This window comes from Chelonia mydas, chromosome 3, assembly GCF_015237465.2.
Source record: "Chelonia mydas isolate rCheMyd1 chromosome 3, rCheMyd1.pri.v2, whole genome shotgun sequence".
Taxonomy (NCBI): domain Eukaryota; kingdom Metazoa; phylum Chordata; order Testudines; family Cheloniidae; genus Chelonia; species Chelonia mydas.
The window spans coordinates 30,536,322-30,560,987 of record NC_057851.1 but is presented as its reverse complement, the minus strand read 5'-3'; the positions used below and the strand labels follow the sequence as shown (position 1 = coordinate 30,560,987).

The 24,666-nt window shown below is 43.9% G+C and overlaps 1 protein-coding gene across 6 annotated transcripts in view; it reads right to left on the bottom strand.

The window, feature by feature from the left end:
• Nucleotides 1-24,666, bottom strand: part of MBOAT2 (membrane bound O-acyltransferase domain containing 2) — a 214,264-nt gene that overhangs the window by 46,511 nt on the left and 143,087 nt on the right. For 5 of the 6 annotated variants that reach the window (XM_007053183.3, XM_037894108.2, XM_037894110.2 and 2 more), the window contains 2 exons: nt 13,717-13,771; nt 4,467-4,650 (listed from right to left, as the gene is read on the bottom strand). In XM_007053183.3, the coding sequence (XP_007053245.2) occupies nt 4,467-4,650; nt 13,717-13,771 (239 nt within the window). Of the gene's footprint in view, nt 1-4,466; nt 4,651-13,716; nt 13,772-21,654; nt 21,742-24,666 lie in introns of all 6 variants that reach the window. The other variant, XM_037894112.1, reaches the window with a different exon arrangement.

The window sequence follows — 24,666 nt, the reverse complement described above, 5'->3', positions numbered from 1 at the left end:
TCATGGAGCAGGTCCTCAAAGAATCAATCCTGAAGCACTTAGAGGAGAGGAAAGTGATCAGGAACAGTCAGCATGGATTCACCAAGGGAAGGTCATGCCTGACTAATCTAATCGCCTTTTATGATGAGATTACTGGTTCTGTGGATGAAGGGAAAGCAGTGGATGTATTGTTTCTTGACTTTAGCAAAGCTTTTGACACGGTCTCCCACAGCATTCTTGTCAGCAAGTTAAGGAAGTATGGGCTGGATGAATGCACTATAAGGTGGGTAGAAAGCTGGCTAGATTGTCAGGCTCAACGGGTAGTGATCAATGGCTCCATGTCTAGTTGGCAGCCGGTGTCAAGTGGCGTGCCCCAGGGGTCGGTCCTGGGGCCCGTTTTGTTCAATATCTTCATAAATGATCTGGAGGATGGTGTGGATTGCACTCTCAGCAAATTTGCGGATGATACTAAACTGGGAGGAGTGGTAGATACGCTGGAGGGGAGGGATAGGATACAGAAGGACCTAGACAAATTGGAGGATTGGGCCAAAAGAAATCTGATGAGGTTCAATAAGGATAAGTGCAGGGTCCTGCACTTAGGATGGAAGAATCCAATGCACCGCTACAGACTAGGGACCGAATGGCTAGGCAGCAGTTCTGCGGAAAAGGACCTAGGGGTGACAGTAGACGAGAAGCTGGATATGAGTCAGCAGTGTGCCCTTGTTGCCAAGAAGGCCAATGGCATTTTGGGATGTATAAGTAGGGGCATAGCGAGCAGATCGAGGGACGTGATCGTTCCCCTCTATTCGACACTGGTGAGGCCTCATCTGGAGTACTGTGTCCAGTTTTGGGCCCCACACTACAAGAAGGATGTGGATAAATTGGAAAGAGTCCAGCGAAGGGCAACAAAAATGATTAGGGGTCTAGAGCACATGACTTATGAGGAGAGGCTGAGGGAGCTGGGATTGTTTAGTCTGCAGAAGAGAAGAATGAGGGGGGATTTGATAGCTGCTTTCAACTACCTGAAAGGGGGTTCCAAAGAGGATGGCTCTAGACTGTTCTCAATGGTAGCAGATGACAGAACGAGGAGTAATGGTCTCAAGTTGCAATGGGGGAGGTTTAGATTGGATATTAGGAACAACTTTTTCACTAAGAGGGTGGTGAAACACTGGAATGCGTTACCTAGGGAGGTGGTAGAATCTCCTTCCTTAGAGGTTTTTAAGGTCAGGCTTGACAAAGCCCTGGCTGGGATGATTTAACTGGGACTTGGTCCTGCTTTGAGCAGGGGGTTGGACTAGATGACCTTCTGGGGTCCCTTCCAACCCTGATATTCTATGATTCTATGATTACTTGTATGACAGTAAACCCCAGAGATCCAGTCAGGTTCAGTGACCCATTATTCTAGCACTTTACAAACACAGGAGCAGACAGTCCCTGCCTCTAACAGAATCTGAGGTTAACTCATAGCACATAGATTTTGAATTAGTTTGTGTGAGAAGAATATTGATCCTCACCCAAGATCACAAAAGCTGCAACTCAATTTCCTATATAAGTGTGCTTTTGAAAAATGTGACTTCACTTAAGAGTATCAGAATAACCAGTTCATGTTATCCAGGTAGCCTGTCAAAGCATATAACAAGTAAAGTCCTTTCTAAAACTTATAATTCTGATTTAGAGGAGGGCTGATGAGATGTTGCTATTAGCTTCTGCCATTTACAAATGTTTGTCAAACCTTCCACTTTAAAAAGTCTCTATATAACAGGAAAGCTGCTTTTTTTCCAGCATAAACCAGAAATACCCTTATCTAAAAACATTTATCTGATCTATTCGTTACCCAAACACAAAGCAGTTTAAGAGACCGTATTTGCTGGTCAGACACTGCCATAACTTCATGGTGACACAACATTACATAAGTATCAATATCATACTTGAAAGATGTTCAGTCATTCCAGTCAATTTTGTAGTCCTTGGCCCTGATCTCCACAAAGTTTCAGTTTGCTATGGTCTTTACAGCTCCAGTACCCGACTGATAACTGTCATACTAAGTAATGGACCAACCAAGCGGGATCTCACAATTCTATTTCATTATGAATTTGGAAAAATGAGATCACCAAGCCTGACAAAAAAATTCTGTTGGGCAATCTTGTTATCCTTTCAGCACCTAGGGCTTGATCCAAAGCCCACTGATGTCTATAGGAAGAATCTTGCTGACTTCATTGAGTTTTGGATCAGGCCTTAAGCAATTAAAACTTCCAGGCAAACTTTTAGACTTCTATTGGAATGGATTCGTGTTTAAATCTTCTTGAGTGCTACACAAACAAAAATTCATTCAGTAAACTAATGAACTATAACAAAGCTTACTACATGTGAGATTACTAAACAATCAGTTAGTTAAAAACTACAGGCAATTAGCAAGAGCTTCAACATCTAAAAATAGTCAGTCTAAGAAAAAGCCAAAGCAGGGGGACTTTTTTCCACAGGAATCCTGTATTTTAAGGATAACTAATAGCTATAATAAAAGTAAACTTACGAAGATAGATATTAATTTCTGACTGTTGACACCACTTTGAGCACCAACAAATGATAGCTTGTAAAAAGGCATAACAGGAGGGAGATATGAAATAAATCATTTAAAAATGTTGACTAGATTCAGTTAACATGCAATTAACACAGTAAAATACTAGACTAGATTCATGTCATGCACTTAACACAAGTGTACAGGAGGAGATTGGCATGAATATTTGATGTTATAGAAATAAAATTTGACATGAAAAGAAGCTTATAGTAAATTTAGCTGAAAGATTCTTTCATCTAAGATATTAACATTTGCTGATCCTCATTAAGTTTCTTATTTTGATGAGTTACCTAATTTTATTTTCTTTAAAAAATAAAATTAATATGAGAATCTAAGAAAAGCTAAGTGTTTTAGTAATATAACAGGACTGGAACATGAGTCATAACAAAACAATCAAGGTTGTAACTGATACAGCAAATGCAGTAAACAAATATATAATCCACATTTTTTTCAAAAGCACGCAATACTCACTGGTGTTATAAAATGCAGCCAAATTTGTCTAACACCAGTTGGGACATGAAGTATCAGGAGCACAGACAGTTTATCTTAATCTTAATGTCAAAAAGCTAATGCAGCATAAATTACAAAAAAATAAAAATAAATAAAAAAATCAAGCACTGTATGAGCAACACAATTTAAGGGAAATTGCTTACCTGCAGCTAGAGTATTTTGAGGGTAGAATCCTTTATAGATTCACACATATATTGGCCTTGTGACCTTCAGATGCTTGAGAGCGTACTAGCAAGTTTATGTGGTAAAGTTTAGTACCACTTTGAGGCATATGCACAAGCATATCTACATGAGGCAAGCACACAGGCCTCACCCTCACTTCCCAACTACCTGCTCAGAAATAAGATTCAAAGTTAAGCAGGGAAAAGGTAAGTTGGAGGTGGATTTGGGGAGGCAATATATTTGGAGATCTCCAGTTCTTTCACAATAACTTAAGTCTGTTATCTGTTTGAGGTGATAACTGTATCTTGGACTAAAATTCAAATGTGTACATATATATAGTCAGACCAATTCATGTGTAGGAGGATGGAAAAATATGTTTAGCATCCTTAATGTGAAACTGATCAGTTTTTAAAAAGGGTAATGTACAAAATGTCAGTAGTCATTGGTCTTAATTCAAATCATATGTGCATCTTTTGCAACAGATGATCAACAGGCCTTTCATTCATATGTGTCTGGACCTCCACTCTGATAAGGGAGCAAATAAAATTAGCATACCCTAATGTGCATGGATTCTGGGTGCAGTGTGGTATGATAATGATTACAAGTATGTCACTGGAATTGCATCTGTACAACAAACAATCTGTTTACTTGTCCTTCATTTGAATAAAGAAATGAAAAAAAATTAAGACTGGAAAAAGTTCCTATAAACATGTTAAAGCTCTCTCTCCCCTAAGAAAGACCTGATCAGAGAGGCTTGTTACATGTAAATGTGCAGTTTTAGCCTGAAATACAGAAAGAAGCTAACAAAAAAAATTAAGAGACTTTGAAGTAGCCTATAAATCTTCCATTCAATTTCCATGGACAAAATGCGTGCAGTTTTTCCCATTATTTCCCGCTCATTTTCAGAAGCAGTTCATACAGACTAATATGCTTGTAAGGAAGTGCACATGAACTGCTTCATCTGAAGGTGGTATTTTACCATATAAGCTTATTAGGCAGCTCCAAGATTATTTTCTTTTGTTCAGAAGACCCAACAGTGGGAATCTATGCAGAACACCTACCTTTCAGGAAAAAAGACTTTTTTTTTTTTTTTTTTTTTAAAGAGAGAACTGTACCATTGAATAAACTCCAGATATATCTGAGAAGTTATGCCTGTAAATGAATAATGCAAACCAAGCTTTTCATGCAATGACTATATATATATATATATAGCAGCACTGCAAAAAATCATAGTTCTTACATTTGGTGAGGGATCTGTTTGTTCATATTTTACATCTTCTTTCCCATTTGCATCAGACTGTGTCAGTTGGTATGATCTGCCTTCAATGAAAGTAATATAGTCTTTATAAGAGCATAATGGGCCTGCCAGGATACCCATGAAATTACAGTTGTAACTTAAATACTCCAGTAGACTTGGCATGCGTCTGTAATTCAAAGACAAGCAACTTGTGAGAGGTACTCTATGCTTTTAAAACAGTCCACTGTAGGAATAATCATTTATTTTATTACTTATTCTAATTCCAATTAAAACACATACAGTGAAGCAGTCTAGTTACATTTTATAACGATAATTTAAAATATAAATGAATGTTTCTTCATCAGTCTATATTGAGTGTTTCCAGACTGATTTGCCTACCCACAGGGACTTTCTCAAAGCCCAAAATCATACCATCAGTTTTTAAGTAGATCTCCCCACTGTGATCAATGAGAAACTTTGCTTAAAAATCAGTGATATAATATAACTGTGCAATTAGATAAAGGGCTCTTGTCAGTCTAAATTCAGTTTGTCTCTAGGGTACTATCAGCTGAAGTTCACTGGAGTGAGAGACTGAAGGATCTTTCACGGTAGCACAGGTTTTTTATATATATATAGTATATACGTATGTATGTGTACAGGCGCACATACACCCTTCTGCACCACCCGAAGTACAATAATACAGACAAAAAAGCATACTTAAAAAAATAGAACAGCTTTGGTCCTCTGTCAAAATTGTGGTAAAAATTTCTGAAATTGACAAAGAATTCCAAATGGTTTATCTTATGGAAGTGACATGAAGAATAGAAAAATACTGAATAAAGGAGTACATTTTCTACCTGCATGTCCTAATAGATGGTACAAAAATTATATTTAAATAAATAAGAACTGCCTGTAAAACCCCCACTTGGGATTTCTTTTCGAAAGGACATAGTTACAAGCATAAATGTCAACACCTCACATAAATTATAGGTCCTCCCATTCTGTAAGTTGATATTTATTTCTCCCCTGATTTTTTTTTTAAAAGAGAAGGGAGGCACTCAATTCTTCAGTAGCAGTCACTGAACCATTATTTCAGTGATAATAAAATGAGTATCAAAAAGAATTGTGATGTTCCCTTATTCAGTTTTTGAAAATCACACTATATACCAACTACTTTCCCTAAGAACTGCTAACGTAATCTTTCAGTAACTTAAAGTGCTGAGAATGATTTCTACTCCACACTCAAGTCATTTTGAAGATTTCAGTTCAATCAGGACTCAAATTTATGATAACAGGAAGCCTAAAATCAATGCATTCAAATGAATGTACTACTTCACACTTTCCCTATATACTTCATCAGTATGATTTTTCCAGTGTAATAAACACCAGGATATGTTGACTTCTTGGTCTACTAGAGTTTAGGTCACAGAACATCTTGCATTTAGACTTAAATTCAATTCCCAACTTCATTAACTTCATGCACAAACACAATCTACATATTTTTAAATTATTCTTACAGCAAACATGTTGTGGCTATCACCAACGAAGGTAAGATAGGAATACTAAAACCTTATCCAAAATGAGACACACTGTCACCTGCAGTTCAATTCTCACTGGAATCCGTGACCAAATTTCCCAAAGACAGTTTTCCACCTGCGACTATTTCATTTATGCCACAGAAAAGTAATCTCTATATTTTTAACCAGTTCAAATTCCCTTAGTGCATAACTCAAGAGTTGGAGTAGTCAGCTGATCAAAACAGAGAATTCTGAAGAGTTTAAACATAATATAGCATACTCTTCTTTTACAGAAGATGCAGCTGAGGATCTGCCCCTGGCCTCAATCTCAGAACAGGTACCAGAAAGAGTTAAAAAAAAAAAAAAGTTACTAATCTTTCCGTAACTGTTTTTCGAGATGTATTGCACACGTCCACTCCACTGTAGGTGTGTGTGTGTGTGTGTGTGTGCCCCAAGCACAGTCGATGGAAATTTTTCCCTCGATGATACCCATCAGGGCAGCTTGGGCGCCCTCTGGTGCTGCATGCTCATGGTGCCAGTATGAAGGGCCCAGTGACCCTGTATCACCAGTTTCTGCTTTCCGGGTAACTCCGACATAGAGGGGGGTGGGTCATGGAATGGACATGTGCAACACATTTCAAAGAACAACAGTTACAGGAAGGTTAGTAACCGTTTTTTCTTCTTCGAGTGCTTGTACATGTCCATTCCACTGTAGGTGACTCCCAAGCAGTTGCATAGAATGTGGGATTGGAGCTCATGGACATGCTGACTGCAAAACAGCTCAAACGAATCTGGCATCGTCCCTAGACTGTGGGCGTACTGAAAAGAGAACATATGTACTGATGACCAAGTCGCTGCTCTGCAAATGTCCTGAATAGGGATGTGAGCTAAGAATGCAGTTGATGATGCTTGTGCTTTCGTGGAGTGGGCAGTCAGGATAGCTGGTGGTAGAACACCATCTGCTCATAACACGTGCAAATGCACAATGCGATCCAAGACTAAATTTTCTGACCAGAGACGAGAAGACCTCATCCTGTCAGCTATCGCAATGAACAATTGGGTGGATTTATGGAATGGTTTGGTACTTTCTATGTAGAATGCTAGGGCATGTCTAACATCCAATGAGTGAAGCTGCTGTAATTCTCTACTTGCATGTGGTTTCAGACAGAAAACGGGTAGGAAGGTTGTCTGATTGCTATGAAACTCGGAAACCACCTTTGGGAGGAAACTAGGGTGAGGTGTAGCTGCACCTTGTCCTTAAAGAAGACTGTGTACGGATGGTCTGATGTGAGGGTGCAGATCTCTGAGACCATTCTAGCAGAAGCAATGGCCACTAAGAAAGCCACCTTCCGTGAAAGGTATAACAAGGGTCACGTTGCCAAAGGTTCAAATCGGGGACTCATACGTTGATAAGATCGGGTTTAGGTCCCACGGAGGGACAGGTTCTTGCACTTGGGGATACAGTCTTTCGAGGCCCTTGAGAAAACAGATATTACTGCAAGGTGAACCTTGATTGAGGAGATCGCTAAACCTTCCTGTTTCAGATGTAACAAGAACTCGAGAATGTCCTGAAGTGACGACTGCATGGGCGAGACTCTGTGTTGGGAAGCCCAGATGGAGAACTGCTTCCACTTTGAAAGTTAAGTAGCCCTGGTGGATGGCTTCCTGCTACCTACTAGTGTACAGGGAGATTTTAGCGGACCAGCAAAATGTCTGTACCACTATCAATAACTGGAATATTGATTGTCACGCTTATTGCCAAAAGCAGCTAAATCAGCAGGTCTTAGCAGGCTTCTGCAATGGCTTTACCATATCTAGCAAGAAGCCAGGAGGGGAGAGGGCCCTGTGTCCTTTCTGATAAGATCTCTATTGAAATTGCTGAGGTATGTGTTTTAGAAAAACAGGAAACTTATCTATATCTGCCCTTTGGGATGCATTTGTCAGGGCCCTCAAGACATGTGGATTCTGCAAATACACATCTGTCTAATTAATGGTTTGAGGAAACCTCTTGCTTAAACTTTGAAATTGTTTGCTTAAGATTTTTTTTATTGACATGTTATTGTTACACTAACCCAAATAAATAATGAGTGAAAATATGGGGGAGATGAACTCTTCAGAGACACTTCATGGACACAGCTTAGGGTCCCCAACAGCAGCTGAAAAACTGGCCATTGGACAGCTGTCATTGTACCACTCAATGAGCCCTCCAGACTTCAGTAATAATTGATTTTGGGGGTGTCTTACTAACCTGTTGCGAATGTGTTTAAGTGCTTGAGACTAAAATAAAGCACAGCTTTAAGTGAAAGAACTCTTGTATTATACTGTTTGTGCCAGCCACCTATCGGTCAGATGGCTGTTGTCTTCAGTGATTTATTTCCTGCCACTACCTCATCAAGAGTAATAGTTACCAAGAGCTTTTGGTTTTTAGAATCACAGTAACAATAGGACCTAACAAACCTGCGCCAAGCAAGCCAGCTCTCTGTGATTTAGCCATGGCATTTATTCCAGGCTGTCGGGTGGAGCAGACGACCATGATGCTGAGAGATCAGGTCCAGATGTAGAGAAAGCAGGATCATAGTCACCATGGAGAATCCTAGCAGTGTGGCTAACCAATGCTGATGTGGCCAAGCTGGAGATATTAGAATGACCCATGCCCGGTCCCAGTTGATCTTGAGCAGAAACTTGTGCATGAGTGGGATAGGAGGGAAAGCGTAATATAGGTGACCTGTCCACAGGAGTAGGAAGACATCCGTGAGCAATCCCAGGCTGAGACCTCGCAGGGAGCAGAACTGGTGACACTTCCTGCTGTGCCTGGTTGCAAACAGACCTACCCAGGGAGTTCCCGACTGCTGGAAAATGTCTCTTGCAATGTCCAGGCGAAGAGACCACTTGTATGACTGGAGAAAGACCTGCTGCAGTGATTTGCCCACTCGTTCTGCATTCCTGAAAGGTGAGAAGCCTCGAGGTGGATTGAGTGAGCCATGCAGCACTCACATAGCTGAACTGCTTCTCGACATGGGGGGGGGAGAGCAAGCTCCTCCCTGCCTGTTGAGATAGAACATGGCTGCAGTGTTGTCTGTAAGAACCAACAAGCTCTTCCCCATAATGTGAGGCAGGAATGTCTGATAGGCCAGGTGAACTGCCCTAAGCTCTCTGACTTTTTAGTGAGAGCTCTTCCAGAGACCAAAGGCCTTCAGTCCTGAGGGGAGCCAGGTGAGCTCCCCAGCCTAGCACTGATGCGTCTGAGATCAGGGATATCGATGGTTGAAGCCCTGAAAAGGGAATGCCCACACAAACTACCAGCGGGTCCAGCCACTAGTTGAGGGAGGTGAGGACCGGGGAAGGTATTGTGAGATCAGAGTCCAGATGGTGGCAGTTTGGTGAGTACACCAAGGCCAGTCATGTCTGAAAGGGTCTGTGGTGTAGTCTTGCATGCTGCACTACATACGTACATAAAGCCATGTGGCCCAAAAGCATCAGATAGTCCAGGGCTGTTGTAATTGGGTGGCCCTTGAGGTGTACTATCAGGGATGTGATTGTCTGAAACTGACTATCTGGGAGGAAAGCTCTGGCCTGGGTAGAATCAAGCACCACTACAATAAACTCTATCCTCTGTAGCGGAGTGAGGGTAGACTTCTGTTCATTTATTAGCAAGCCCAGGGCCTGGAATGTCGACTGGATGAGGAGGATGCTGGACTTTACCTGATCCCTAGACCGGCCTCTGACTAGCCAGTCATCCAGGTACGGGTAAACTTGCACCCCTCACCTCCTCAGGAAGGGCGCCATTACCCCCATACATTTTGTAAAAACCTGTGGAGCTGCTAACAGGCCGAATGGGAGTATCATGAATTGGTAGTCCGTGTGGTTCATGACGAATGTAAAGAACCTTCTGTGGCCTTGGAAGATCGATATATGAAAGTGAGTGTCTCTTAAATCGAGGGCAGCATACCAATCCCCGGGATCCAGGGAGGGAATAATAGAAGCCAGGGAGACTATGAGGAGCTTTAATTTCTTGAGATAGCTGTTAAACTGGCACAGGTCTAGAATAGGTCTGAGACCGTCCTTGGCTTTTGGGATTAAGAAATAATGGGAGTAGAACCTCTTCTCCATTAGATTTTGTGGACCCTCTTTCACCACTCCCACCTGAAGAAGACATTGAACTTTCTCAGCCAGAAGTTGCTCGAGAGGGGTCCCTGAAGAGGGACAGGGAGGGAGGGTGTGAAGGAGGGGTAGAAATGAACTGGAGAATATATCCCACTTCCACCATGTTCGGCACCCAATGGTCTGTAGTGATACAAGAGACTATGCACGGATGAAGTGGGATAGGCAGTCTGCAAATAAAGGGAAAACAGGATCCAGAAACATGGAACCTGGTACAGCATCCTCGAGCATCCCATCAAAAGGCCTTTTTGGAACCTCCTGGGTGTCTGGATGGGACAGACATTGACTCTGAGGTAGAAGGGGGTGGTGATCTATTCCTAAAGCCCCTGCTCCTTTTCCTCTGTGGGTCTTGATGGGGCCATGGGGTGGAGTACTGGGAGAACTGCTGAGGTCTGTAGTGCTTCCTAGAAGTTGCTAGGGGTATACAATCCCAGGGACATAAGGGTCACTCTGGAGTCCATCAGTCCATTTTCACGTCGGTCTGCTCCGAAAAGAGCTAAGCTCCCTAGAAGGAAAGGTCTTGGAGGGTTTGCTGGAACCTCCTGCAGGAGGCTAGAGGACAACAGCCAAAAACTACTATGCTTGGCTACTGTGGAAGCCTGGACCTGACCGCCAAATCTGCTGCATCTAAGGCAGCTTGTGGGGAAGCCCTCATTATGCATTTCCCCATATCTACCAGCAAGAAGTACTCCAGCCTGGCCTCTTGCAGCAGCAAATCTCTGAACATCAACATGGAGTCACACATGTTTAAGTCATATCTGCACAGAAGCACCTGCTGGTTAGCAGTCCTGAACTGCAGACCCCCAGTAGCGTAGGCTTTTCTACTGAATAAGTCCAATTTTTTGGAGTCCTTTGCTTTAGGTGTTGCACCATGCAGACACTGCCTTTCCCTTTCATTGGCAGCAGATTCCAACAGAGATCCTGGGGGCTGGATGGGAAAGAGTGTACAGGAACTCATAACCCTGGGAAAGAACAAAGTATTTCCTCTTGGCTCTCCTTGACGTAGGGGGAAGAGATATGGGGGTCTGCAAAGAGGCTTTCACAGGGTCCATGTTAGCCTCATAGAGAGACAGGGCTACTTTTGACGGACCCGCCATGGTCAGAATGTCAACCTGACTATGGGAGGACTCCTTTACTACCTCCACCTGTAAGCACAAATTTAAGGCCACCCTCATCAGTAAATTCTGGTGTGCCTTATAATCACAGTGGTAAGGCGACATGCCCTCCCCAACATAGCCTTGTCTGGAGAGGAGGCCAGCACTGGCTGAGGGCACTCCTCTTCTCCTTCTGTGCTGACAGGATTCCCCCAAAGCTGGTTCCTGAAAGTTGGCACTGGATTTGGTACTGGAATCCTGGTCAGATGCTGCCCAATGAGACGGAGGTGCCATTCTCTTGGAGGCCACCGAATAAGAGTGTCTCGAATGGGGTCCACTGGTTCCAAAAGGGTCATGGCCCACTAGGCCAAGCACTCAATGGCATTACTGTGCCCAGGTCCATGGCAGGATAGGTATGACTGAAAGAATAGCGGGGGCGGCTCCTCGGACGAGAGGAGTGTTGACTCAACCTCTGATTCCAGCGACAATGAGCCTCCCTCTAGTGACCAGGGAAGTGCAGTTCCCACCAGTGCTGGAGACGAGTGCCAAGGTGGGAAAGCCTGCATTTGGGCCAGCGTGGTCAGTTTCCCATTAGCTGGTACAGTGGGCCCTGGAACCAAACCGTAATTAGGGGCCATGTGCTCCCTCCTGCCTTCCAGCACCAATACAACCGACTCCTGTACTGCCGGTGATGCCAGTACCGACAGCGATAGCAGGTCTCTGGCTGCAGCAAATACCTCCGGTGTGGATGGCACTGCAATAGCACACGTATCACACTGTCCCTCAGGTGCTAATGGTTCATCCGGTACTAGACTATGGTGCTGACTGCTGTGATGCTGAGGCAGAGGAGTGGCCTGACTTAGGTCGAACTCCGCTCTGCTCCCTGTGTCTGGCCTTTGGCATCAGGGAACATCCCCTCAGTTTCTCATGCCTCTTCCTCGGCACTGGGGATGGTGAACGGTGCTAGGAATCTTGCCTGGTGAAAGGAGTGCTCCTCACCGACGCCAAGGTGCTTGGTGCCAAGTCCGACTGGCTTGGAGGAAGGTCTCAGCACCACCTCTATAAGCAGGAACTTCAACCTGGCCTCCCGATCCTTCTTCATACGAGGTTTAAAGTCCCTGCAAATCTGACAACGATCCCCGACGTGAGTCTCCACCCAAGCACTTTAGGCAACTAGAAAGCTGGTCGCTCAGGGGCATAGCCTTGTTACAGGAGGCACAAGGCTGGAAGCCTGGTGACCGAGGCATGACTTGGCACCGAGTACAGACGAAATTCTGCTAACGAACAGAGAAACACAAACTATACTAACAAAGACTAATTAACTACAGTATTTACAACTACTAACTATAAAAACTATCAGAAAAATGAAGTCCACTCAAAAGGCTTGCTGTAGCAAGAAGCACAGTTCCGGCAACCGTCATGGCCGGTAAGAAGGAACTGAGGGGGCGCGGGGTTGGCTGGTCCCTTTAAACCGGCGCTATGAGTGTGTGGCACCAGAGGGCACCCAAGCCACCCCAACGGGTACCACTGAGAGAAAAATTTCTGGCAACTGGGCTCAGGGCGTGTACACACCTACATTGGAATGGATATGTGCTAGCATTTGAAGAAGTTTTATACTCCATTCTAATGACAAATGTGGTCAGCATGAATATGCTGCAATAGAATGCCCTCCTTCCTTTTAGTGTTCCAAGACTCATCTTCCCATAATGCTATAACAAGAGGATTTCTCTTGTCTCATTTCATTTTCTGTGAGGGAAATAATAAGGAATTTGAAATTAATTTTTTTTAAAGTTGCTGGGGGTTTTTTAGTCCAATTATCTTCATGCCATTAAGATTTCTGAAATAACAGGTACTAAAAAGAAAATGATTTCTGAAGAGCAAAAATTCTCCACTTAGCTGATTTGTCCACCACAAAAATGGTCTCGACTTCAGATGTTAGATACTTAAATCCTTCAAAAGCTATAACTACACTGTCAAATAGAGTAATCCAAAGCACTTGTGTACTTCTTTGATTGGACAGACACTGTGGCATAAACTAGGGTACTGACATATATTAAAAAGTCTTCCAAATAAAGAAAGGAGGAAAGAATCAAACTAAAAGTCTTAAAAGAGAAATCAGAGAAAAGCATTTTGTTTCTTTGATGGCTGTAACTCACATGTACTATGCAATTACCAATCACTGACAAAAGAGTACATGCTTTTATTTTTCATTATCAAGAAAAAAAACTTTAATGAGAAATTGTCTGTTTTAGTAAAAGCCCCGGAAGTAAAATGTAAGGTCTATTTCAGTAGATATCTTCCAAGTGCAAAAAAACCCACATGAAATTAAATTACAAATATACTGTACATGCAATCTAAACTAGAGCCAGCTTTAGATAACTGGACATCTTATGTATCAACTGCATCAGAGCTACAAAGTCTTCATAATCCATGCAAAGCATCCAAAACAGAAACTAGACTCATAAGCATAAGAAAGCCTACCTTACAGCCAAGCATCTCTGTGATGGGGTCAATTCTTCTTCCTTTCGAAACATTCCTGTAGAAGAGGGAAGAAATAAGCACTACTTAATCATTTCTTTACCAGAGAGAATGGGGTTTCCTTGTGTCACAGTTTAGGGCAACTGTACCTGTATTCCGCCCCCCCTCCTTTTGTGGTCCCTCGAGGGCACCCACTCTATGCTCCCGGCTGCCCAGCCATCAGCTCTTTTGCAGTAGGGCTGAAACTAGGAGTGCTGCTTGAAGTAATAATAACAAACGCCACATACATGGTTTCCATCATCAGCACTCCCACTATTAAAACTGCTCCAGCACCTCTGCTCTCTTAGGCAGACACTCACGTTCCTCTGCCTCCTGACCGGGAGCTTACCAGGCTGCACCATTTCCTGCCCACATCATGATATTCCCAGCAAGCCAGACTGCCTAAACAGGCCAGCATCTGCACTTTGCTTTCTCTCTAAGGGCCTGCAGTTACAAGTTACCATGCAGCTCTTTTCTAAGCGAGCTTCTTTATTTTTACGGTGAAAACATTACAGAGTAAACATATTAAAAACAATACAAGAACCTACACTCATGCTAATAAGTTTACCAGAGATCACCCCTCCCACAACTCCAAAAAGGGCTCTGGTATGAGTCAGTCCTTCAACCCTCACAACGGGGTTTTTCTGTGGTTACAAGTTCATAACAGCCTCAGCTCAGAATTAGTCCACCTATGCATAGGCTAGTCTTTCCTTTATTACAGCTTGAGCTTTTGATCTTGAAATGCTGGGAACATGTAATCAGTAGACAATGGTCCCCTTTTCAGGGTGTACCTTCAAAAGGCTGGGTTTTACATAACTGGAAATGGGGAATTTGCATTCACCTCCCCTGAGAGATTCCCCAAGCAAACCATTTGCCGCTGTTAGTCCCAAAAGTCCATTCTTGTCTAGCACATTGTTCAATATAGTCCTTTGAATTTCATAACACTTCCCAGGGTTCACAGCCCATCCCTCCCCGAAGAGAAGTTACATACAATCCTGGCCCACAATCATACATAAACTATTCATTGAATACAGTGGTTTTCAACCTATGGTCTGTGGACCCCAGGGGGGTCAGTGTCTGCAGACTATGTCTAAGGAGTCCATGAAAGGGTGTTGTTACCATAGAACAGTGGGTTTTAACCTGTGGTCTGCGGATCCCTAGGGGTCCATAGATGTTGTCTAAGATTTTCAAAGGGGTCTGCACCTCCATGCAAAATTTTTTAGGGGTTGCAAATTAAAAACAGTTGAAAACCACTGATTTAATACAATGGGCCCCATAACACACTTAAACTTAATTCAATAAGGCCTCCCAAAAATACTGCAGGAAACTGTGTCATAAATATAAAGGGAAGGGTAAACCCCTTTGAAATCCCTCCTGGCCAGGGGAAAGCTCCTCTCACCTGTAAAGGGTTAAGAAGCTAAAGGTAACCTCGCTGGCACCTGACCAAAATGACCAATGAGGAGACAAGATACTTTCAAAAGCTGGGAGGAGGGAGAGAAACAAAGGGTCTGTGTGTCTGTCTACATTCTGTCTTTGCCGGGGATAGACCAGGAATGGAGTCTTAGAACTTTTAGTAAGTAATCTAGCTAGGTACGTGTTAGATTATGATTTCTTTAAATGGCTGAGAAAAGAACTGTGCTGAATAGAATAACTATTTCTGTCTGTGTATCTTTTTTGTAACTTAAGGTTTTGCCTAGAGGGGTTCTCTGTGTTTTGAATCTAATTACCCTGTAAGGTATCTACCATCCTGATTTTACAGGGGGGATTTCTTTATTTCTATTTACTTCTATTTTTATTAAAAGTCTTCTTGTAAGAAAACTGAATGCTTTTTCATTGTTCTCAGATCCAAGAGTTTGGGTCTGTGGTCACCTATGCAAATTGGTGAGGCTTTTTATCCAACATTTCCCAGGAAAGGGGGGGTGCAAGCGTTGGGAGGATTGTTCATTGTTCTTAAGATCCAAGGGTCTGGGTCTGTAGTCACCTAGGCAAATTGGTGAGGCTTTTTACCAAACCTTGTCCAGGAAGTGGGGTGCAAGGTTTTGGGAAGTATTTTGGGGGGAAAGATGTGTCCAAACAGCTCTTCCCCAGTAACCAGTATTAGTTTGGTGGTGGTAGCGGCCAATCCAAGGACAAAGAGTGGAATATTTTGTACCTTGGGGAACTTTTGACCTAAGCTGGTAAAGATAAGCTTAGGAGGTTTTTCATGCAGGTCCCCACATCTGTACCCTAGAGTTCAGAGTGGGGGAGGAACCTTGACAAACTGCCACATCTGTCACTCCTTGGTGATCCAATGTAGTTTCTCAGGTTTCGGAGTAGCAGCTGTGTTAGTCTGTATCCGCAAAAAGAAAAGGAGTACTTGTGGCACCTTAGAGACTAACAAATTTATTTGAGCATAAGCTTTCGTGAGCATCCGATGAAGTGAGCTGTAGCTCACGAAAGCTTATGCTCAAATAAATTTGTTAGTCTCTAAGGTGCCACAAGTACTCCTTTTCTTTTTTATAGTTTCTCAGTTCCTCAAAAATCTTGCTAACCAGAGAGATCAGACCTAAACTCTGATCCACATCCAGAAGTACATTATCATGCCATTACACTGCTCAAGACTGCTATTCATTACACATTTGAAGCACAAAATTGTACAGTCAGAGACAGATTAAGGCATGACTGGGGCCTAGTGCAGTACCACCCTTGCACTACGGTCTCACTCCAACTTAAAGTGGCAGTGAGACGGGCAGCATCATAGATCCATTTAATCTCTTTTAGGAGCAACAACAGGTGTCCCCAGCCCTTTGAAGAAGCAGAGTCGGCAATTCAGGGACCCTCTAATCCTACCTCAGGAGCCAACATATATCTGTATGAGTGCTCATACCCTCCTGCCACGCACGGTTCCCTTTACTGGTGATGTTGGCAGGGGGCTCCTTGAGTAATGGATCTTGGCTTTAACATCCCACTAAGAAGCAAGGCCAGTTCACAAATCTCTGGGCTGTGAGCTCAGACTGTCTGCAGACTCAGACAGATATTGTTGCATAACAAACTTAGTTCACATTTTCAAACTCTTCTTTGAAATTATGAGAGCTGGACACTTATTTTTTTAAAATGAAAGATCAAATTCTGTTGTCTCCATGAGACTCTAGGAGCAGGGGTTCTAAGAACAGGTCTGTAGTGACTATGCCTTACTTCGGCTTTATTTAAAGTAGGGTCTTTACAACCACTTATATGCATGGTGAATTCCACCACCAATCTCTGATGAAGCAGAGACCATGACTGGGGCAGCCTCTCACAGCCCCATTTCTTTCTTCTAAGCAGACCTGTGAGAATACCTTATCTTGGTCCTGACCCTCACACTGGAATGGGAAGCTGCCAAAAGTCACTTCTTCCAACATCCAAATGAAGAGCTGAAAGGAGTAGATGGCATCCCACAGTCCTCACATCACCACTAAATAGGGGAACCAGCCAGGTGGCACCTCCTCTTTCCCACCATCACAATCTCACCTCACCTCTGTCCCGACACTTTAGCAGAGACACAGGTGCTGCATCACACAGACCCACACTGGAACACAGCCATAGGAGGAGTGAACTTTCAAAAGTGACTCTGAACTTTCAAAAGTGACTTCCAATCCCACACAAGGAACTGAACCTAATTTGAATTCACCACAACCAAACCAAAATAAAAATTTGATGTGGAAAGACTTTTATACTTATAGTACCTATCGTATGTACATAAGAGAGTAGCCTGTACGGTTATAGAATCATAGAACTGGAAGGGACCTCAAGAGGTCATCTAGTCCAGTCCCCTGCACTCAAGGCCTAAATATTATCTAGACTATCCCTGACAGGTGTTTTTCCAACCTGTTCTTAAAAATCCCTAATAATGGAGATTCCACAACCTCCCTAGGCAATTTATTCCAGTGCTTAAGAACTCTGACAGTTAGGAAGATTTTCCTAATGTCCAACCTAAGCCACCCTTGCTGCAATTTAAGCCCATTGCTTCTTGTCCTATCCTCAGAGGTTAAGAAGAACAATTTTTCTCCCTCCTCCTTGTAAAAACCTTTTATGTACTTGAAAACTGTTATCAGGTCCCGTCTCAGTCTTCTCTTCTCCAGACTAAACAAACACATTTTTTTCAATCTTCCCTCATAGGTCATGTTTTCTAGACCTTTAATCATTTTTGTTGTTCTTCTCTGGACTTTCTCTAATTTGTCCACTAATTTCTCTAATTTCCTGAAATGTGGTACCCAGAACTCGACACATCACTCCAGTCAGGGCCATCCCAACCCATACGCAAAGTACGCAGCTGCGTAGGGCACCAGGAAATTCAGGGCACCAAATTTCCTGGTGCCCTATGCAGTTGAATGCTGCTCCAGCCCCTGCTCCGCCTCTTCCACGTGGCCCCTGCCCCTGCTCCAATGCAGCCCTGCCCCCACTCCAGCCAGCCCTTCCCCTGAGTATTGCAGCAGGGGTTGGGCTCCCTGCACTCACTGGTGGCGGTAAGTAGAGCGATCCAGCCCCAGCCTGCTCTGCTCCCCTGGCTCCCAGCCGCGCCGCTCCCAGCCAGGTCACTCCACTTCCCGCAGGAAGGAGCCAGTTTCCCCCCGCTGGAGGCCTAGGTCCAGCTCCCCCCGCTCCCCCGAGAAGGCCTGGGGCCCCACACAGCCCCGGCGGGCTGCGTAGGGCATCAAAATGGCTAGGGTTGGCCCTGACTCCAGTTGAGGCCTAATCAGCGCGGAATAGAGCTGAAGAATTGCTTCTCGTGTCTTGCTTACAATACTCCTACTAATACATCCCATAATTATGTTTGCTTTTTTTGCAACACCGTTACACTGTTGACTAATATTTAGCTTGTGGTCCACCATGACCCCCAGATCCCTTTCCGCAGTACTCCTTCCCATTTTGTATGTATGCAACTGACTGAACCCTTAAAATTGAACCCTTAGATCAGAGGTTCTCACACTGTGGTCCGTGAGCTCCATTCAGGTGGTCCATGGATAGTTCCCTCTAAGGTGCGCGCCTGGGCGGCCACACACGAGAAAATGAAGAGTCACCCACCTAATTAGTGGAGCCATGCAGGCGTGGCTCCACTAATTAGGTGCCTGGACCTGGAGAAGATGCACAAGTAAGATGAGGTGGTGGCCTTGGGGAGAATAGGGGGTATGTGGGAGGGGGCAGTGGGGTGAGAAGAGGGGATGGAGGGAATTTGGGACATGCAGGGCTGCGGTGGCCAGAGAAAGAGGCGACTTTCCCCAACTCCAGGGCTGTGGCTGCTGGGGAGAAATGGCCCTCCTTCCCAGCCTCAGCTCTGTGGCTGTTGTGGCAGGGAAGAGACCCTCCCACACCTTCCCAGCCCCAGCTCGGGGGCTGCCGCAGTGAGGGAGAGAGGGCACATCCATTGCATTAGAAAGGTAAGAGTACTGATAGTAAAATATACGTTGTGTGCTTTTATTTGTAGGACAAAATAGTTTATTATTTTTTTTTTTTATATAGTGTTTTTATCCAAAGCATTTTACAACAGTTAGCTAATGGTACAAACAATGTTTGGGAAAATCATTAAGTGGTCCACCGAGACCCTCAGCAATTGTCAAGTGGTCCGTGAAAAAAAAGTTTGAGAACCACTGCCTTAGATTGAACCCTTAAAAACACACACGTCAGACTCTTTTATGAGAATACTGGTCTCTGAAATATTACATACTGTACTTTTGGTCTGACTCATTTTTCTTCAAGATAGAACAACAGAAAGCAGCAGCAGCAGCTAGGTCTGTCATAATGGGCTAGTACAGCACAGGACTAACTAAGGGGGGAAAAAGGCTACGGCTGGTCAATGAACGAATCTGATTACACAGTGAGCAACAAGTCAACAATCAAAACCAAAATGAGAAGGAAATAAACACACTGCTATAAGGACCTCCTCTTGGGGTAGTCCATGCATGTTAAACAGGGCTTTAACTGTATATTTATTAGCAGTGACTTAATCATGGCCTGGATGACTGATAGGGCAGGATGCCTATTTCCTCAGATATACTACATACAACAGCCCTTCAAGAATTCCCACTTCCATCTTCAAAAAGACATTCCTCCACCCACCCTCTCCCACTGGACTTCCCTGTTATCTTTGGTCTTCAGAAGGGTTACTGACTTTTCTCTTTTCCCCTAGTCAGGCCTAATGGGGTTTGGCAGCCCCATCCACTACCTTCTTTACATGCTGAGGGAGCGTCAGACGGCCTTTCCTCCCCAATCACGTCTTACATGTCACAATCTTTCAGGGAGCCATCGAGTGTCTCCTTCAGTCTGAAAAAAGATCTGTGGTGGAGGAAGGGGACAGGAAGTGCCTCCCAACCAACACACACAATACAGCAGCAGAAGGAGGGAACACATGCTAATAACCATGCTCTCAGATGAATTCCCTGATCTATGCAAACTATTTACACAGCTCTACTTCAGTGGTCTTGAGCTTACCTCACCTACTCATGCACTCCTGGTCTGTTCTGTCCCCACATTTGGTCAAGTGACAAAACAAAGGACCTACCACTTACCTCAAATAGTTTCTCTTCCCAGTTAGGCAGTTGCTATGTGGAGGCTGCTGCCTATCTCAATTACCACTACCATCTCATGTTTCTTTGTGCTTCCCTATCTGTTTGTCTGTATCCACCAGTTCTCTCTTGCCTTAGACTGTAAACTCTAAGGCAGTAACACTCGTTTTTTAATCTGCATTTGCACAGCGCTTAGCACAATGGGGTCCTGTTCCATGACTGGGGATCCTATGCACTATTGCAATATAAATAAATCTAAAATCCATGTCCACACTTCTGTTTCTCTTTAGCTCCTACACATTTCTGATGAGTTTGGGTTTATTGTGCAATTTTGTATGTTATATAGAAATTGCAATATATTTAACAACCACATTTATTTTTGCATTCAAACACTGCTAATAGAAGTGTGGTGCATATGTCTCACAGAAGTACAAATGCTATCTCACAATGTTATGAATTCCCACACACTGCCTGTTTTGGCCTTTTTCTGTTCGTTGCATGGCTCCTAATATAACATTCATGTTTGTACCAAAGTGATCTTATTCATTCAGTAAAAGACCCTCAACAGCAACCTCAGCCCAGGAACAGAGATATAAATAGTTTAGGGCTCAGTCCTGCAAGGTTTTACACATGTGCCTAGCTTTATGCTCAGGAATCGTCTCATTAAACTCACTGTGGCTACACGTAGCACGAAGTTATGCAAGTGCATAAGTGCTTGCAGGATCAAGACCCGACCCCTTTTCACTTATACACCTTATTGACTGTACGAAGACTGTGTGGCTACCTCCTGTGGTTTCATCAACGTTCGAAAGGTTAGGGTCATTCAGGAATTATCATCCTGGTCCCAGAATAGTTGGGATATAAACACAGAGCATTAGTCTGAAAGTCAGGAAAACTTGCTTCTATTCCCATGTCTGGCAGAGACCCGCTATGTGACTTTAGGCAAATCATTTCACTCTTCTGTGCCTGAGTTTTTCCATTAGTAAAGTGAGGATAATACTTACCCTTCTTTGTAAATGGATATTATAACTATTACTAAATTTTAATGTGGTCATTTCATAATGCATATTTGGGTTCTGAAAATATTTTGATCCCCTACAGGGGTTCACATCAGCATGACAGTGAAGCCATCACTGACAGATCCAATGTGAGCAACCTTGTCCCTCTCCAACGTGCAGCTGTTGCAGCTGATTCACACAAAGCAGCTTCTTCTAAACCCGTGAACAAAGCACAGCAACAGCAGCCGCATTAAGCACTCCTATCCTCTATGGAGCAGTCAGCTTCACTTCCATGACACTGCTAGGGTAGGAAACCAAACTTCTAATCAGGATTGTTTTCTGGTCTTTGAGTTCCCCTCACTGCAGCACAAAGAGATACTTACCAGCCTCCCATTTAGCCTGCTTGAAAGTTTTCACCTTTATGTGTTCAAGGAAATCTGGTGATACAGTCATTCAGAATAGTCACATTTCTGAAAAACAGTTAAGCATGAGGAAGTGTGGGGAGCATATCACAGGCTGAGCTGGACCTAAAAAGGATTTCAGTTTGAGGTGCTCAAATGGGTCTCCAACTACAGTCTACTTCTGATTTTCCAAAATCCTATTATCCAAACCTCTGCATTATGTGAATCCTTTCTTTCTCCCCCATGCTTGGATAATGCAGAAGTTCGGATAACAGAGCAGAGATCCCCAGCCATGGGGGAGTCCATCCTGTTGCTAAATGACTCCTGTGGCAGCCCAGGGAGCCCTATGCAGCTCTGATGTCATGGGAGTGAGTGAGAGAGGGCTGTGACAGAGGAGCTACAGAGGACTCCCTGTGCTGCGGGTCCTGCCCTCAGAATTATTCGAACTCCCAGTTATCTGAATCAAACCCAGGTCTCCCATGCTCAATGGTGGATTAGCCACTGGGCCAATGGGGCCTGCCCAGAGGCCCCAGTCAACTGGAAGGCCTGGAAAAAATCTGATGCTGGGTGGTGGAAGCTTGAAGCACTGGCTGCCGGGCAGGCAGGCAGGGCAGGGGAAGCCCCCGTGCCCCAACCCTGTTCCCCCGCAGCAGTGCTGGGCGGGCAGGGGAAGCCCTGGCAGCAGTGCTGGGCGGGCGGGATGGGGGGAAGCTCCCACATCCTGGCAGCAGCAGCGGGTGAGGTAGGGGAAGACCTGGCACTCCGACCCTGCTCCCCATCAGCAACGCTGGGCAGACGGGGTGGGGAAAGACCCCAGCACTCCCTGACCCAGGCAGAAGCCGCTGGGTGGTGAGGGGAAGCCACCAGCACCCCCGAACCCTGTCAGAAGCCATGTGGCTCATCTGCAGCAGAAGCCACGGGGTGGTGGGAGAAGCCTCAGCGCCCCAACCGTGGTCCCCTGCAGAAGCGTAGAGGATGCCGGGGGGAAGCCCCAACACCCAGACCCCCACTGCGGCCCCGGGACTGGAGGAGCTCTCACTCCCCGTTGTGGCCGAAAGGCCATGGTGCGGGAACAGAGCTTCTCCAGTCTTGGGGGCCCGGAGGAGGGGAGGAGCAGAAAGGAGAAAACAAGTTGCAGGGGCTGCAGTGAGGGCAGAATGGGGGGACCCTGGTTGGAACAGGGGCAGGCCCCAGGGAAGGGACAAAAAGGGGTGGGGCCGCAGGCAGAAGGGGCAGAATGAGGGGTGGGATCGCAGGCGGAAGGGGTGAGGAGGGGCCCCCCCACTTGCTCTGGTCCAGGGTCCCAGGAAACCTTAATCCACCTCTGCCCTTGCTATGTAGATAATGGGGAGTTTACTGTAATCTCAAATCCTTACTGTTTGTAAAATATTATACATTATAGTCCAAAAGAAAAGACAGGAGATAACAGTTTTTGTTGTCAGTCTGGCATTGGCAGCAACAAAAGCAAACAGAACACAGATGTCAGTTGAATAAAATAGCACAGGCATGTATTGTAATCATGAAGTTACTCTTTTGAAAGTGATACTAAGGCATTAACCAAAATGTTGTCATCGATAGAGCAAAAGTTGCATGAGAGTTACAAAATAAGTTATAGATCAAGAAGCACTAAAAGAAAGGAAATAATCCCTAGTTTCCAAGAGGAGGAAGTGTCAAGTTACTAAAAAATAATCTAGGTTCACTGACTTATTTAAAGCCAAACGAAATAGAGCAGGTGCATTTGAGAAACACAGTCCTGGGAAAACAGCTGCTACTTTTTGTTGTGAACCTGCTAACATTTATTAAATGGGAACTCATCTTGTCATGATGGTCCATGAACAAAAGAGATGTAATAAATAGTAGACTTGGAAAACAAAATGTAATTTCTAAAATTTTCATTATGATCTTTAAATTTTTTTAAAAAATACCTATATTTTAAAAAGCAAGTGAATGGATGGAGGGCTACTTATAGGATTCCTGGGTTTTAAGACATGCTAAACTAGTGATAAAAGTATTTGAAGGTTTTGAATGATGTGCTAGAGTTCTTTTACTAAACACAAAGAGTGTTTGCAGTTGGGAAAAGAAGAGGGTGAAGAAAGGCTCAAGATAAACAAAAATAGAGGGAATTATTTATACCAATATGGAAAGAAACATTCGTCAGAACTTAAGTTTATGAGAATTAATAATGACTGCCAGAACTACTGCTACAAGTACATCTGATATGGTACTATGCACCACAATCTGGGTGGGCAGCTAGTCAAATTTCCGGCTGCTACCAACCAATGTGAACTGTACTATGTTTATGATTTGTTTTTTCCCTTTGAGCTATCTCCATAGTTTTTATTGTGCAACTCGTCTTTAGAAGATGCCATTAGACTGTCCAGGATTGATAAATATGGCTGTAACCTATATAAATGTCTAATCCATTCTCAAATTTCTGTAAACTCCGTGCCTCAATGATGTCATATAGCAATGAGTTCCACAGTTTAACGGCATTGCATTGTATTGAAAAATATTTGTCTACCAGCTTTTGAGCCACTGCCTTTCACTTTCATTGCACATTCCTTTGTATGTTGGAGGTTCCTGTATTATGACAGAGGGTAAATAGAAAGGCCTGGTTACCCTATTTACACACCACTGAGTATCTCTGTATCTCTGCACCGGTATTTATCCAACCACAACTCCATAATTATTCTTCCCCATGTGCATTACCTTTTATTTGTCAACAATACATTTCTCTGCCGTTGTGCTCCTGTACACCCAGTTTTGTTAGGCCATGTCTACACTACAGACTTCTGCCAGTTTTGCTATGTCAGTCAGGGCTGTGAAGAGGTGTGATTCTTGACCAACTTAGTCATGTTAGCAAAACCCCCTAGTGGAGATGCAGTTATCCAAGGACAACCACAAGTTTACAAGTATATTATTAATTACTTATATTACCATGGCACCTAGAAGCCTTAGTCATAGACCAAGGCCCCAGTCATAGATCAGGACCCC